The 17376-nt window shown below is 48.0% G+C and overlaps 1 protein-coding gene across 1 annotated transcript in view; it reads left to right on the forward strand.

Annotated features, from left to right (window-relative positions):
- The window catches only part of LOC103259363 (sorting nexin-29-like), a gene marked incomplete at its 5' end in the record, with an annotated part of 286922 nt that overhangs the window by 236319 nt on the left and 33227 nt on the right, over positions 1–17376 (forward strand). The window contains one exon of the mRNA XM_008057037.1: positions 7537–7676. Within this exon, the coding sequence (XP_008055228.1) occupies positions 7537–7676 (140 nt within the window). The remainder of the gene's footprint in view (positions 1–7536; positions 7677–17376) is intronic.

Consider the following 17376-nt stretch of genomic DNA (forward strand, 5'->3'; position numbering starts at 1 on the left):
CAGGAACAAAATATAGTGGCCTTTAAAAACGGAAGCAGCAGAATGTTTTCCAGTTTTGTAGAAGGAAGAGCTGATTGCCGCTCTCTTGCTTAAAATGCCTGTCCCTCCTGGGGGGGGGGGGTCCGGATTCTCTAACATGGCCTCCAGGTCTGCCCCAGCTCCCCCACCCCCCGTGCCCTCTGTTCCTGAATTCCAGGGCTCTCCAAGCTACCTTCTTTAGCTTTTCCAGGCTCACCCTGCCCTGGAGCCCCTTTCTCTCTCACTGTCTTGAGCAGAGGGGATGAGGGCCCAGGCTTAAGAGTCAGGCTTCCTGGAGCCAGTTCCTGGCTCCACCCCACCCTAAGAAGCGATAGATCTGGGCTCTCCAGAGCCTCAGCATCCTCCTTCTGAGATGGAGCTACTACAAAGCCCCTATCTCAAGGGCTGCTGAGAATAAATAACATGATGCATAATGCATGGGTGTGCTCAGCCCAGTATCTGGTGAGGAAGTGCTTGGTAGATGTTAACATAACAACCACTCCTACTGCTGCTGTTGCTACTGTTACTGCCGCTACTATCATGACAATTACTGCATCACACAGTCCTCTGGGAAGGCTCCCTGACCCCCATTCTAGATCAGGCACCCTCTGTGTCCCCATAGAAGGCCTCGTATCTCCCTGTACCAAGTGTATATCATGACTGATCACACTGCTTTGTAATGATTGTCTTGCATGTTTTTCTCAGCTGAGAAAAACATGAATTTACAGTTCATAGTAGGCCTCCAGAGAATGTCTGCTGAATGAATGGATGAATTGTATGTGACTTGGTAGTTGAGCAAGTGAATGAATGATTCCAAGTCATCAACAAGTCACCCCTGGGTTGTTAGCTCTGAAATAGAACCCAAATCCATGTCCTTCTCTGCATCTCCCCAGCCACCAGCCTGGGCCATGCCACTAGCCTCTGCTCCCTTACTAGTCTCTCTGCTTCCTCCCAATCTCTAGGTCTCATGTCTGAAGTTACCTCCTCCCAGGTTCCTTTCTGTCCTACCTACCCAGGCCAAGTCCATCTCTGCGCCGTCACCTATTATTGTGTGTTTGTATACCTGCGTGTTGTCTCTACTGGATTTAAGCTCTTGAGGACAGGAGTCACACCTGTTCACAGGTGTACATGCCTTCAAGGCATGGTCCTTGGACATGGGCATTCACCACGTGGTCACTGAGTGAGCCATGTGGGAGCTAGCATCTAACACAAGCACTTTGAGGCAGCATATGGCATAGTTGTAACTTGTTGGCTCACAACAAGTTACCTTCTCATCCACATCACTGTCCACTGCAATCAAGTGACTCTCCTTTCCACATGTGGACACCACACTCCCAGAGCAAGGGGATGAGGAGGTGGGGGAGGGGAGGATTGTAGGAGATTCTCCTTTTCTTGGCTAGGTGTGCCCCAATCCCATCACCTTACATTAACCAGAAGCCAGCCTGTGGTTCCTGTCCAGTTGCAAGACATGCTGGGAAGAAAACATTGTCTTTCTTTGTGCCCAGAAAGAAGAAATGGGGTGAGTGAGCCAGTCTCATCAAAATGGGTGCAGGATGGACTCTCATAGCCAGGACACCTTATTGCTGGGGTCCTTGGGAGTCTAGTCAAAGTTCCAGAATGCTGCAGCCAGTGACATGTTGTAAGATCAGCTGACTCCAAAAAGCCGTTCTCAACAGGGGCTGAGCTGTTTACAGCTTGTAATGCACCAGACCCTCTATTTGTTTTATAAAATACCTTGATGTTTTTAGATTAAAAGGAACTCTGGAAAAGTGGAGTCATCTCTGTCCACTCAGCTCACACGAAGCATGGCTTCTGGGGAAGGTCCCTCTGGAGAGCAGGACACGTGTCATCAAGGCATACTTGTCAGGAATGACCCAGGAGACAAAAAATGTGCGAAGATGCAGAGGGTGGGGGCTTGAGCATTTGTTCTAGGAGCCATACCTTGTTGTCTCGTTCACGGCATTCCATCATTTTTAAGATTGCTGTTCTTAATTTGATGATATCTTTATCTTCTTGAAGCTCAAAATAAAATTAACCTTTTCTGGAGGGAAAAAATACTCCTATTAAAATAGTCCTGAGTGTTCTTTTTTAAAGTGAGGCCTAACTCCCAGTGCTCTCTATTAATAGCTCTCGAACATAATTGACGATAGTATTACGATAGAAATGCCACACAAAATGACAGCAGGGCCACAGGCGGTGAGGGCTCATTAGGCAGCCACTAGAGGAGTCTGGCAGATTTCACGCGCTGGGCTGGCCTCCAGGCCCATCACTTCCAATCTGCATTTTGGCTGCAGCTCCAGGAGCCCAACCAGAAAACTCACAGATACCTCATGCCCCTTTAAGAACTGGACGTTGTTCAGTGAGTAGGCCCTTACATGGACGCTGATCTCCTGGAAGCCTTGTGTGACAAATAGGGCCTCTGGGGGCCCAGTTCCCTGCCTTCACTCACTCTTTCCTTGGCTTTCTGCTCTGACCCAGAGGGCATTTGTTACCATGGAGCTGGTTTCCAGGCCAGGCTCTTCTCTCCATCCACTCTTCCCTCAGAGGTCCTGGGTTTATCTTCTCCAGACTTTGGCAACAGCCTCCAGTCTGTTCTCACTGGTGGCCTGCCTCGCCTCCTGTAAACTTATCCCCAACATTTGTTCATTCTTTCAACAAGCTTCTATGAAGCTTCTTGTGATCACTAGACATTGTGTCAGGCTCTGGAGATCAAGGGATGAACCAGACAGATAAGGTCTCTGCCTTCACGGAATCTCTGCCTAGCAGGGGAGGTGGGAAGTGAGAGGCACCCAGTGGAGGAAGAACTAGACCATCTTGGAAGCAGTGAATACTTTGAAGAAAAGAGAGTGGGAGCTAGGCTGGAGAAGGCCTAGCACATCCCAGGAAGTATCTCGGAGGTGGTGGTACAGGAGCAGAGACCTAAATGGCAAGGAATTCTGGCGAACAGCCTCAGCAAAGGCCAAAGACATCAAGCGATTGCGCACTGGACAGTCTCGGGGGAGGGAGAAGAAGCTTGGGACTGGAAGTATTGATGGCATTGGGGGTGGGTCCTGGGTTGTGGGGAGTTGGGGAGAAAGTGATATGAAGGAAGGTCGATAAGGCGTGCTATGGCTGCACCACAAGGTTAGACATATGTGTTGGGGGGGTGGACAGAGTTCATGGGAGTCATTGAGGAATTCCAAGCAGCAGGTATCATGATAGAGTTCTGAAATCTCTCTCTACCTAAGCTGCCTGTTTCCCTCATAGCAGTCTTTCTCAGTGCTTATCAGATCAGGAGGCCCCTGGCTTCATTCCCTGGTCTACACAGCTGTGCAAGATCAGACTCCTGCTGACACGGCAGTGTTAACCCTGGAGCCACCATGCTCAGCCACACCCATGCCCAGCCACGCCCATACCCAGCCACACCCACACCCACCCACACCAATGCCCAGCCACACTGGCCTGCTTTCTCCTCCAGTAGGCTGAGCTCCTTCTGCTTAAGGGTTTCTTTTTTGCATCTTGTTCCCTCCACTTGGCATGCCTTTCCCCCACACAGAGGGCACCCATCAAGACCACCCAATGGATGTATGTCTTCTTCCTTCAAGGATTGCTTTCTTCTGGTGAAACCCTCTCTTCAACGCTCATGCAAACGTAGACACTCCTCCCTGTGAACTTTCCTGAGTACCCGAGGATTATAGCATCACAGCATGTGCCCTCTCCTACACATACGGTATAAACTCCTTGAAAAGGATTCTGGTCAAGCCTCCAAGAATTGTCAGCACCTGTCACAGCCTGGCCGGCCATGCTGACTACCAGGTGCTGAGCCCAGGTTATCACGAATGAGGTAGGCACTATTTTAGCCACATGTCTACAGAGTTGGTAAATGGTCCTGCAGGTCTCTCCAGCACCCTCAGAGAATGTCATCTTGTGCAGAGAATGCAGTGTGGTCTCTCGGATGGGCATAAATTAGGACTTGCAAGCTCACAGGCCCTCAGAGACTGGGCAGGGGTGGGACGGGGGAGCAAGCTGGGTGCATTGGTGGCACTGTGCAGCCCACTGACAAGGGCACTCACAGTTCAGCTTCTACCCACTGGCAGGGCTGCCCATTTTTAAGGGAAGCCAAGAATCTGGGTTTTATACAGGAATCTCCTGGTTTTAGTATTTTGTTGTTGTTGTTTTAACACTGCTCAGGCCGTACAATACATGCCTATGGGTCACATTTAGTCTGGGGACCTCTATGAGCTGCTTGAGGAGGGGATGCTGGCACCATCTTCACCAAAGGTCAGAACCCAAGTGATTGCCAGGGGGAATCCAGTCAGAACAGTGAACTCAGCTTGCTGAAGAATTGATGGGTTTGTTCTGGGAGGCGCTGCAATCCCCCTTTAAGACTTCCAGAAACAGCAGGCACATTTGAAGATTCAAACATTTAAATACAGGTTAGGTATTAGGTAATACCAACAAATCATCATTAATTTTGCTGGAGGTGATAATGGCACTGTGGCTAAATAGGAAAATGTTGTTTATTTTTTAGAACTACATCCTGAAGTATTTAGGAGTGAAATACTATGATTACTATAACTTACTTCAGAACACCTTAGCAAAAAGGTAAAAATAACAAAGCAAATGTAGAAAAGTTAAGACTTTATTCAAAGAAAAGTTATGGGGAGTTCATTAGAATTTGCTCTTTTTGCCAGAGCAAATTTTTTATAATAAAATAAAAAGCAGAACAAAACACGGTCTCAGGAATGAGCATATGTGAATTGTCCTGAGATCCTACATGCCCGCCAGGTCACATTCTACTGAGTCATGTGTGGCAATTCAGACACAGTGTCTGCCCCTCTAGGGGCAGAATAAGACCTAAGGGAAACAGTGTTGGGGCAGAGGGTGGGAGTCAGGCACACAGGGAACAGGCTTTCTTCCTTCACACAGCAAATGACTTCTGCTAAAGCCAATCCAGAAGTGGAATCTCTATGAGCTGATCTGTGGTTTGGGGGAACTCTGGTTTAGGGGAACCTGCAGGTGTTCTGTCTGAAGGTTGAAGGTTGTCTTCTGGGTTATGGAGGCTGTCACTGCTCACTGGTTGATGACCTGTGACCTTGCTCTCCCGCCTCCTAGGTTTGAGCTTGTGGGCAAGTGCCTCACCTTTCTCAGCTCCCATTACCAGCCTCAGTGTGCAAATGCAGTGTAGGGAAAGTTCTGAGCACAGATGGTGAGTTAGGACTTGACAAATGTCATTGCTTATTCTGAGTAACTCACGTAAAAATTGCTTGGATAATAAGTTGGGCTGGCTGCCATGTTGGATTTTCTGAGAGCAGGACCTGGCTCAGGTTTCTAGGGACCAGATATTGTGAGGAATGAACACTTGGTGTAGGGATTTTGGATTCCTCCAGGGGCCTCTGAGACTCATGGGTGGAACCCTCTGGCCTTCATTTTGGGGGACCCTCACTCTTCTTGGGCTCTGTAGCCCAGCCGTGCCCCACGGGTAGCATGAGGGACCATCTCCAATTTCTTCTTGTTGCTTTAGAGTGTTTCAAGCATCCCCTTCCAAAAAAAAGAAAAATCTGTGCGAGTCTTCCAGGGCTGATTAGCTTCTTTCTTATCTCCTGCAGCAGAGCCTCTCAAGCTGCCTTGAGAGTTTCTTGTGTAGATTAAAAACTGGGCTTGATTAGCCCCATTTGGCACTAACCTGGCATATTAACCACCTTCCCAAGGAAGAGTATCTAATTGCTTAATGACAGGTAGAGACTTGGAGACCAAGGGGCAGAACCAGCATTCAGACCAGGTGAGTGGAGCTGAGTGGCTCTGGCTTGGGCTAGGGGACCCTGGGCTCCCTTAGGCGGATAGGCTGTGTGAGATCTTAGCCACTGACCTGGGCCTGCCCTGACGGGGACAGTGGAGTGGTCCAAGGCAGTGTGAGAGTGCTGCCACTCCTCTAGAGGAAAGCCCCACTGAGGCAGCTCATGCGGCGGCTTCAGACGAGAAGACTTCTCTGTGACTTTGGAGTGATCCCGAAGGGCCCCTGCTGGCAGTAGATGCTCCATGGTTCTCTCTTCCACTTGGTGTTTGGGAGAGGCTTGCCTTGTGAAACTGGAGTTTCAGATCAACCACCAGCAATTTCTTAAGATAAGTGTATCCCAACTAACTGCTTGGAGAGGTTTTCTTGTATAGGATATGCTTTTTGCTGAAAAATTATTCTTTCTTTATCTGAAGTTCAGATTTCGCTGAGTGTTCGGTATTTTCATTTGCTAAATCTGCCAATCCTGGCTTAGAGGTGCCACCCAAGAAAGAACCTTCCTGCAACACTCGGGGCCTTGGCAGGACTCCATGGGACTCTTTGTCAGGGGCCAGGGCACACACTAGGTGGTTTTCTGGTACTAACAGACTGTGACCAGGCCCTGCCTTGGGCCAACTGTGTTCATATGGGGGAATGGAAACTAGTGCTCCACTGGGTCTATGGAGCCTCCTGGGTGAGGTGCCCAGCTTTGTTCCAGGTCACGGTTTTCTTGTTTGTTCCATGCAATTCATCCTTGTACGTTTCTTCCTGTTGTGTGAGGTTGAAGTGACCCTTTGTCTCAACTGCCCTCTACATACTGTTCATACTTCACCCTGCTTGCTCTTCAGTTCAGAATGAATAGCACCTTCTCAGAGAAAGTCTTTCCTGGCCCACACTGCACAGGGGTTTTTGTTATAAGTCAGTGCCTACCAGCACAGAAGCCTGTGAACAGGACCAGCAACAGGGTTTGTGGGACCCAGGGCAACAGGAGAGGGTATTAGAGTATCTAGGTGGGGACTGCAGAGCATTGTGCAGTCTAAGCGCAGCCCCTCTGTGCCACCTGGTTGCATGCCCTTGAAGCAGGTCCTGCCTACAGACATGGGTGGGGTGGGTCATGAGTAAGTGAGGGGAGTCTGGAGCACAGCTGGGTGGTGAAGACTGTCTAGACCTGGGCACCCGCGCCTCCTTTCCGGGGCTGTGCTGCATAGCCCCAGCCTAGTATGGCCTTGTGGGTAGTCTACTTTTTCAAGAGAAGGTGGAAATTGTTTATTTATTAATAAAGTCTCTTAATCAGTGGCAACTGATTCATATTTTGAGCAACTCCCATGAAGGCAAAATTAAGCATGTGCTCTGGAGGGTGGCATTTGGTCTGATTAACAATTATGCATTGACCTGTGTGCTCACTGGATTTCTTTGTTTCTCCCTTTCTGGCCTGTGACCTCCGTGAGGGTCACAGCAGTGACATTTTGTGTTCATTCTTCTGTCCCTGGTTCCCAACACCATGCTTGACACATTGTAGGTGCCCCAGAAGTAACCACACTTGCATGAGAACACAGCAGATGTCGTTTCTGGACCCGCTTTTCTCCCACATTAATAATAATAATAATAGTAATAATAGCATCTTGTGATCATGACCATTTGTGCATGGTAACTCTGAGTGTCAGTGCCCTACACAGTGATGATTGGTTATTGCCTGTTCTCTGGAGTCTCCTCTGGCTGGGTGAGGAAAGCATACCCAAGTGTAGATTTTTTGTCTGTTTTCTCAGGATGCCAAGTTTGTAGAGGAACGAAGAAAGCAGCTCCAGAATTACCTGCGCAGTGTCATGAACAAAGTCATCCAGATGGTCCCTGAGTTCGCTGCCAACCCCAAGAAAGAGACTCTCATCCAGCTGATGCCCTTCTTTGTGTAAGTACCATCCACATGGGCATGCTCTGCCCACCCCACCCAGTAATTCTTCTGTTGTCTCTCTGGAAGTTTGAGGAGTGAGTGGCCCTCTGCAGTGCCCCACACATCCTGAGACCCAGGTGCATGTGGGGTAACTGTTCTTGATGCTGAAACAGAGATGCGCCCTCAGTGCTTTGGAGTTCCTAAAGGTCTCAAAAGAGCACTGTTGATTTGGGGTTCACAAATAAATTGAGGGCTCTGTGGTTTTCCACTTTCCTGCATTTTGATAGAAGGAAAGTTCCATTTTCTATGCAGCTCATAGGGTTCCACAACTAAAACGATCTGTGTCAGGGCTTCTGAAGCTTGAGTAATGAACACAAGGAAAAAATTCTCAGACTTCCACCTGTACTGACTTCTATTATTTCCGCATTAATATTACTTAAACGTGAATAAACTGAAGCTAGTTCTAAATTCCTTGCCTTTTATTTCTTATAAAAGTAAACAATAAATTGAAGAAGTTTACATTTCGTGCACTTACAAAATCATTACAAGTCACAATTGCCACTTAACAAGTGTGCTGCTGTTGTTCTGAAATGAAAATTGTGCTCACAGTGGCATGTGGCAGCTTCTCGCATTTGCCATGTGCCACCCAGTGTGTCTACACACTGGCTCCATCCACCCGCTTTTCTCTGGTCTCATTGCTGGAAGACACCTATCTGTGCAGCTCACTAGGGCAGGTGGCTAGTATCACCACCTCATCACTGGTTAGTCCACTCTGTTCTAACAAGTCTCTTCTTAGCCTGAGATATGTACATTCTTGGAATTAGGGGAGGCAAAATGTCCAAGCACTGCTTGGTTTTTACAGAGTCTTCAGATGGTACAGAATGTAGTTGTATTATTTCTAAAATAGTGTCATCTTAATGGAAACACAAAATGTAAAAATCCATAGAAAAAACCTGTGGATCCTCAGGAATGGGATTGGGACTCATCATCTGAGAGGTACTGGCATGGATCTAAGTGATCTGCTGTTATAAAATAAGAGTTTTTCTGTCCCTGTAGCTTTTTACAATGGTACACAGAGGGTTTGGGGATCTTCTTTATTCTAATGGTGATGCTGTAACTCCAAATAGGGAGCTTATTTCTGCTCTTCTCTGTGGGGTGCACCTTCAGGGTATGCTTCCATCTGTGGGGGTGCACTCAGCATTTCCAAGTGGAACTCCAGCCAGACAGACATTCATGGCTGCCCCTCCCTTGCTAAGGTCCTTTGATAGTGTAGGCAAGATAGTTGCATGGGTCAGTTTCAGGGCTTTTGTGAGAAGACATGATTGTGTTATGCTGCCTGTGATAAAAGACACCTTACTTTCCTGAGTAGAAGACACGATCTAAAACACTGTCTTTTCCTTTCATTCAGTTGTTTGTTGCCAATCTCAGCATTTCAAAATGGCCACAATATTTCACAAGAGGTGTTCTTGTTCCTCTTTGAAAATCAGGCCTCTGGCCTGTGGGGCGTTTGGGGAATTCGTACCCACCGAGCCATGCATGCTCTGGCTGAAGTTCTGATGAAAACTGAGTTAACGAGTTTCTCCTAAGACATTAATGCTGAGAGTCTGAGAAGAGGCGCTTCCCCATCAGACAAGACAGGGTCCCTCCTGCTGGGCTCCGGCAGCCCAAGCAGCTCCGGTGGAGTGTTTACCAAACACTCATCTGCCGGATGGTAAAAATCACATGTTAATGTGAGCACCGTGGCATGTTGTGCAATCTCAGCTGCTCTGGTTGCCATTAATCAGCACCGAGAGAAAAACCTTTGGTGTCTAATTAGCACAGAGAACATAAGGTCCAATTTATGGACTTTAAAAACAAGAAGGAGCCGGGCTTGGTAGCTCAGCCTGCAATCCCGAGCCTTGGGAGGCTGAGGTGAGTGGATTGCCTGAGGCCGCGGGTTTGAGACCCGCCTGGGCAACTTGGCGAGACCTCATCTCTACAATAAGTCAAAAAATTAGCTGGGCGTGGTAGCACATGCCTGTAGTTCCAGCTACTTGGAAGACTGAGGCAGAAGGATCGCCGGAGCCCAGCAGGTCGAGGCTGCGGTGACTGGGAGCGGCCACTGCACTCCAGTCTGGGCGACAGAGTGAAACTCCAACTCAAAAAAAAAATATTTGCCAACATCAAAAAGTTAGAAGCCATCAGATAAAAAATCTAGACATCAAGCATCTCTTAAAAAACTAGACAAACGGGCCACACCCCATTCCCTCACTCTACTGCACATGGGTGCCCTGTGTCCGCCGACCACCCCATTCTTGTCGTCTCCTGGGCTCTAAGCTGGCCTCCCCTGCCATGCCTCGCTGCTGACTTTCTCATATGCTCAGGTGAATCCCTTGCTCGTATTACCTGCCTGGCCTCCCAGACACTTGACATTGTAGCTCTCGCTCTTACCTGCTGCTCACACGGCTACTCCATTTAGGTTTTGCATCTGAGGACACCCCATGTTATCCGTGATGCATTTGGCTTGCATACTGTGCTCGTCTGTGTGTGTCCCATGAGCTAGTCTACAGGTCAACTTCGGTAATGAGGGTCCTGCCCTGATTTTGGAAGCGGGAAGGTGGACAAGAAAGATAAAAACAGGTGGAATTTGCTTGTGTTTCTCCTCATAAATATCTCTAAAAACTTTCAGGCTTGTGCCAGCTGGAGTCCAGTGTTAGATGGGACCTGTGTTTGCACACACTTTCCCATTTCTTTCCATTTTACATGTCCATGTTTCACTGTGTTCTGCAAGGGGCATCATGACTGCTAAATAATCTGCCGTCTGCCTAGATCTGAGAGTTGAAGAATCATCAGGTTGTTTTTTTCTCCCCGTCTCTCTGCCTCCCATTGCCTTCCTTGCTAATGCCAGCAGCAGCTTTGAATTAGAAAGTAGGCCAGTGGGAAGTGGGGCATTTCTTTCTATTTTGAATTCTGTGTGTCAGTGTGGCCTGTTGGGGACCAAAGTCTGGCCCCTAAAACAGGCAGCAGATGAACGCCAGCTCCCAACACCCTCTTCTTTGAGGAGCCCTGGGTTGTTTGCATCCTCAGGCATTTGGGGGAAAGATGGTCACCAGGAGATGAAACATGCTGCAGGTAGAAGCAGATGCTGAGGGACATGTCAGGTGCTATTAGTGAAGGGAGGCTTGGGCTCCAAGGAAGTCACTCTGCGGAACAGGACTGCAAGTTGGTGACAACTTCACTGATTTACTGTGCTGTCATTTAGCACATTATTAAAATGTTTTTCTGCAGAGTAATTTATCTTTGGGAAATGTATTATGTTCTGCCTGCTGCTCCTTGAGGAGAGAGAAAGTTAGGGGGGGTGGAAGGTGGCAGAGTAATGTAGGTCATGGCACAAATTCCCAGCTGACTTTTCAGCAGAAAACATAGTTCATGTTTCCCACACCCCACCCTCTGCCCCCATTCACTGCTGCATTTACTCTTAAAATTGTTATATACATGTATATTTGACTGAAATATCAGCTGCCGTGTTCTCCCAGTGAGCAGCTTAAGCTTAGCTCAGGGATGAAATGCCCTGACCCTTGCACTGCTGGGGTTCACTTGAACTCATACTGAGACCTTTTGCCCTGCAAGTCACTGCTAACAGGAAGCACATAGTTTCTCCCCAGGAACTTTTGACTCACATTGCTTCTGTAGACTGGCCAGAACCTTTCAGGCTTCGGAGACCTCAGCACAGCCCATTTGCCAGAAAGGAGTACCAACACTGTTAAAGATGTCTCAAACACACAGGCAGACTGGTTAGGTGTGTCCTAAAGTAAAATTTACATGGGAATGACGTTCAGTGGGTGAACGTGGCCCAGTCTGGCACCTTCCCAACAACTCTCTCTTCTATTTCCCCTTGGCCTGTGGCCCTCTAAGACAGGTGAGTTGAGACCTGTGGTAGACAAATGGAAAGCCTGGAGATCCAGGAGTCAGTGGCTATCCCCAACTCTGCCACTAAGGAGGAGATTGGCCTTCAGCCTCTCCAAGTCTTCGTATCTGAGTGGTCTCACTGATGTGTTGGGTATTAAGTGAGGTCATCCCTGTAAGCGTGTCTTCTCAGTGCCTACTTCTATTGTGAGAGAATCCCAAGGAATGGGAGGAGAGAGTCCTTACAAAAACCCTACAGACATTACTCTGTCTCTCCACCCAGCCTCCCACTCATTCATCCATCTTTACAGGTAAAACAATAGCGTCTAAGGAAATTTAGGTGATTTCCTTAAGGTCATTCCAAGAGAAAGTGGCGGGCAGAAGCAAAAATCCTGAGACTGTGTCACCCTGAGATATGGGTACTATTTAGTACACAGTAGGTGCTCATTAAACAGTAACTGTCATAATATGAATTATTCCAAAAGTCAGCCTTTCCCTCTCTCCTTGCCCGACCCAGAATGTCCCAATCAAGATGAAGTGATTCGGTGCCTGTGCTGGGGTACCAGGGTGAAACACCTGAGCACTGGCTCTTCAGGGGCCACAGAGTCACCCTGGGCCCAGATGGCCTGCAGGTCTCCTGCAAGGACCAGGTCAATCCCACAGGAAAACAGCCTAGTTCCTAAGAAGCTCATTACCCAAAGGCCCCTCCTCTAGAAAAGTCTTAGCCCTATTACCTGAAGAGATGACATGTAAAATGCCACTTCATCATCTCCTGCCACCCGGCCTGGCTGTTTCTGGGGCTGCTGTTAAGAGTTGCAGCAAAAGCACAGTCCCCAGGGTGCTGGCCCTCCAGGTTCCAAAGGAGAGACCAAAGGAGATTGTAATGAATTGCTTTTTTTTTTTTTGAGTCAGGATTTTACTGTGTCACCAGGCTGGAGGAAAGTGACACAATCATGGCTCACCACAGCCTTGACCTCCTAGGCTCAGGCGATCCTTCTGCCTCAGCCTCCTTAGTGGCTGGGACTACAGGCATGTGCTACCATGCATGACTAATTTTTTAAATTTTTTTTTGGCAGAGACAGGGTGTTACTATGTTGCCCAGGCTGGTCTTGAACTTTTGGGCTCAAGCTGATTCTCCCACCTTGGCTTCCCATAGTGCTGGGATTACAGATGTGAGCCACTGCGCCTGGCCTGAATTGTTCTATTTGAAAATGACAAGAATAACAGCTGTTCTTCTCTGATATTCCCCTAGGTCTCTCCAAATCACAGTAATTCTTCCATTTCTGCCATTTATTTGTGTTTGGTGGGCACTGGAGATCAGTTCCACAAGGAAGCAGGGAGAAGTGGTGGTGCAGCTTTGAGTTCCAGAAAAAGTGGGGCAGTCAGGAACAACTCCAGGGATGTAGACATGGCCCAGTGGACACAGGATGTGACTCCCTTAAAGGGGCCCCTTCAGCAAACACCTTTTTCCATTAACTGTTTATTGAACACCTGCTACATGCTCAGCAAGCCCTGGGGATATAGCAGATAACAAAAGAAAAAAAGCCACCTTTATGGAGTAGGGCAGAACACAAATAAACATGTCACATACTGGCAAGTGACAAGGTCTTTGAAGAAAATTAATGTGAAGTTAGCGGCTGGAGAGTCACAGCGGTAGTGATTCCCTCAAATGACCAGGAGAGGCCTTGCTGAGAGAGAATGCTGTGAACTTCCGGGGGCAGGGTATTCAGGGGGAGTGGCAGTGCATGCAAAGGCCCTGAGGCAGGAACAGACTGCTGTTCAGAGAAGGCCAGTATGACCAGAACAGAGAGAGGTAGGATGAGACTGATCTTGTAGGGCCTTGGAGAGCATGGAAATTACTTTGGGATTTATTCTAGATGGCTGGGGTGCTTGGAGCAGAGGGTGGCATTACTCAGTTTATGGGTTTAAAACCTCACTCTGGTGATGTGGCACAGGGAATGGAACTGGAGAGAGGCTTCTGTGAGGTCCCGGCAAGAGGCATTGATGGTTGCCCTTGGTGATGAGTAGACAGTACAAGAGGTGATTGAACCAGGATGTAACCAGGTACTGGCTTGGCTGAGAGAGAAGAAAGTTTCCATCACACATCCAGCATCCTGACAAGATGGGCAGGTACAGAGATGCCCCAGGTTACTCATGGTTTGGTCTGAGGCAAGAGGCCACCTCTGTCTTCATGTCAGCATTTATTAGGCTAAGCAGTGAGGTTGGTGGGGGTATTACACATGTGGGTAAGATGTGGACCCAACCCTCAAAGGACGACATATGTCTAAGTTGTGAATGTCATAAGGAAGCCACCCTCCCTCCCTTCCCTCGAGGAGTATCTGGTCCTGTGTCAGATTGCAGGGTTTCTATTCCAGCCCTGTCACTGACTAGCTGTGGACCTCCAGCAAGTCACTTAAGTTCTCCCGGGTCTCTGTGTCTTCGTCTGTACAATGGAGATAATAATAGCATCTACAACACAGAGTGGCTGAGAGGGCCACATTAGCACATATATCTCAAGCTTTTAGAACAGCGCCTCACACGTAGTAAGCATGTATGTGTGTAACTATTTCTTCCAGCCAAAAGGGAACTTAGGGGCGGGACAGTTTGGGGAGCAGATGTTTTGGGGAAAATGATGAACTTATGGTACCAAAAAAGTCTTGAAACATCAGAGAAAGGTAGAAGATGAAGAAGTAAACACCAGCCCCCAACAATCACTGTCAAGTTTCTTGCGTAACTCACAGAAATGATCAATCCTTGTGTAAGTCCAATACAGACCCTACCTCCTGTTCTGCATTTTACCCTTTTTAATTTAAAAAAGCTGGCTCAGTGCTTTTGAAAACTGTATGCTTTCCGTTGTCATGGCTGCTTCATAATTTATCTCATCGTTGCTCTACTCCAACATATAAGAGGCTTCCAGATTTTTCTCCCTGAAACAATGTGGCCTGCAACATCTCAGTGGACATGCATTTTGGCAGGTAGGTCTACAAGATTGATTTCTAGAAACCATCTGACTCAGAGGACATGTGCATTTTTTATTTAGGCAGACATTACTAAACCCCACCCACTTATACTAATTTGATATACAGGATCTTCATAGGGATAAAAGTACAGGGAGTCCCAGGTCTGTGGCCAGAGGAAAGGGCAGTTGCCCGTGGTCTTCAAGCTTAGGGCTGTGCTTTCAGAAGATCACACGGGAGCTGGGTAAAACACAGATGGATGGGGAGACGGGGTAGGATGCCCTCATAATGGTGCAGATGGAAGGCAGGGAGGGCCTGCACCAGGACAGCCAGGAGGAAAGGGGGGGGATGGGTTCAGAAGACCCACTGAGAGGGTAGGCGGGGGTCCTGCTCAGCACTCTCAGCTCCTGCAATCCTCACAGCAAGATGGTGGGGTCAGCATTACTACCCTTTGGGAATGGGGTGTATGTGACAGTCAAGCAGGTGACCAGGCTGGGGTGATGGCAGGAGAGCCAGAAGATGTTGCAAGGTTTTGAAGCTAAATATCTGGGTGCACAAAGGTCAAGGGGGTGCAGGGAAAGCTTGTTTGGGTGAAAAGGAGATGTCAGGTTTCAAAACCAGTCTCTGTGCATCCTGAAGGCAAGCCTGGAGCCAGGTAAGAGAGGAGTGAACATCTCCCAAGACTCCGACCTGAGCTGGCTTCAGGTGGCAGGTCCTTCCTGGCCTTAGGAATTATATGCTTTTCTGAACCTTGAGAAAAACAGTCAAGAAATCAAGGAAAAGTATCATAATTCTTTTGCAAAAATTAGGGTGCAGCAGTCACTATTCCCCCATTTAAAGGAACCCACAACAAGGTAGAAATGAGAGTAGGAAGCACCATGGCACAGAGCTGGAAGTCCAGGTCATTTGCAGAAGCCAAGACAGGAGCACAAAGGAGAAACACAGCACGATCTTGCTAGTCAGGGCTGCTTTGAGCTGGTGCTGAATTCTAAGTGTGTGTTCATGACTCTGTCTGCTGCAAACAGTGAGTCATTCTTGCAAATAAAATAAATACTAATATGTCAATGTGAATAGTGGGCTTTATGTGAATGGTGTTCCAAGAAATAACAAGTGTTGGAAGCACTATAAATCCTTAAATGGGCAATTTGGACACCTGACTCTAGTGCTGTGAGCCTCACTAGGAGAAGTGCACCTTGCGTGACTCTTCCAACAACACTGACGGCGTTCACTGGGGTTTGCCAGTGTTTTAATATTCACTCTAGGCTATGGTTCTTTGTAAATGCTACCAAACTTAATATTCCTTACTTATTAAGCAAATCATTTTAGATTTCTATGATAATGAGTAACCAGTGTGAAGAATTTTAGTAATAGTTTAAGAGTAACTTATCATTTCAGGAATTCCTGAAATCTCCCAGGAATTCTGGCTTTGCCATCTTAAATCCCAGAGTTGTCTGTTTCAGGAATTTGGAAACACTCTTTGGGATATGACTTCTCAATATAGGCTTGGAAATGTGGGAATTGCAGAGGTTATGGAGGGTGGGAAGAAGCCAGGGAAAGAACGGGGAGCAAGAAGAGGTGCTGGTCAAGGGTGGTAGCTGAGGTGGGAACAGTAATCTGGAACCAGCAAGGTGAACAGAGGAGAGGCGGGACAGCCAGAGAAAGCCAAGTCGGCCTTGCGAGGGGAGTGAGTGCTTCCCAAAGGAGCCTTCCTCTGCGTGAAGAGCTGCAGAATTAACAGTCCCAGAGAAGTAAGAATAGCAAGCTGTATTCCTTCACTGCCAAGCTGGCTGTGGACCTATGGAGCAGGTGGTGCAGCATGGCTGTGGTGGCATCCCTGTCCCCCCATCAGAGGGGAGAGTGCCACAGACAAGTCATGGAGGGCAGCGAAAGGGAAGCAGTGGTGCCTTTGCAAGCTCCAGCCCGTGTCACATGTCAGGTGGGGGCAGGCTCAACTCGACAGCTCTGCTTAGAAACCCAGCCTCCTTTGCCAGGCAGGACCTCTCTCTGGACCAATTGGATTCTAGAACTGGCAGCTGTCTGAGGCCACAGATGACTGTTGGCCATTGAGTTGCCGAAAGGGGCAGTTTATTCTGATAGTTTGTATCTTCTGTCTGGAAAGTCAACTCTGCTGGCTGTTTGTGGGGCTGGTGACTCTTGGTCCTGGGATAACTTAGATATTATTAGAAGCCATATGGGCTCATGGAACCTTTGGCCTCTTCTGCACACCATTCTGGAAGTGAATCACTAATGTTGCACCCCTTGACAAAGGGGACCATGGACAGACCTGTACAAGTCAGAAGGGAAACCCTTTTTGCCACTGCAGTTTTTGGTCACTGTTTCTTGCTTTATCCTTGTCAGGTGTGTAAGTTGTGTGGAGGAGACATCTCATCACCAGGCCGGACAATCCTAGTTGGGCATGTCTGCCGGTGAGAGGTCCTCTCCCAACTTGGTTCTGTGACTTTCCAGCATTCTATTTTTAAAAGCTGGGCTCTTCCTCAGCATCCAATGTCAAAAGAGCAGGCAAACACCCCACATTTACCTGTGTTGACTGGACGCCAGGGCAGACTTGGACGCCTATAGGTCCAGGCAGGTCAATGGAATAAATGGCTCAGTGGAATAAAGCCATTGAGGTGACAGTGGGGCATGGTGTGGAGTGGCGCTCATAGGCCTGGTCTGCAGGATCAGCTTCTCACCCAGTTGATTCTTTTTATGTAGGACTGCAGGTTGCCAGAGAAAAAGTCTTTGAACTTTTCAAGAGATAGCAGAAATCCACATCTTGATATAAAACCTGATATTGAAATTAGTTGGGAACTATTTTGTTTGTTTAAAACATTTGTGGGCTGCATAGGGGCCATTGTATATCAAAAGCCTTCCAG

The sequence above is a fragment of the Carlito syrichta genome, unplaced genomic scaffold (genome assembly GCF_000164805.1).
Source record: "Carlito syrichta isolate Samal-C Ts95f unplaced genomic scaffold, Tarsius_syrichta-2.0.1 Scaffold302622, whole genome shotgun sequence".
Lineage (NCBI taxonomy): Eukaryota > Metazoa > Chordata > Mammalia > Primates > Tarsiidae > Carlito > Carlito syrichta.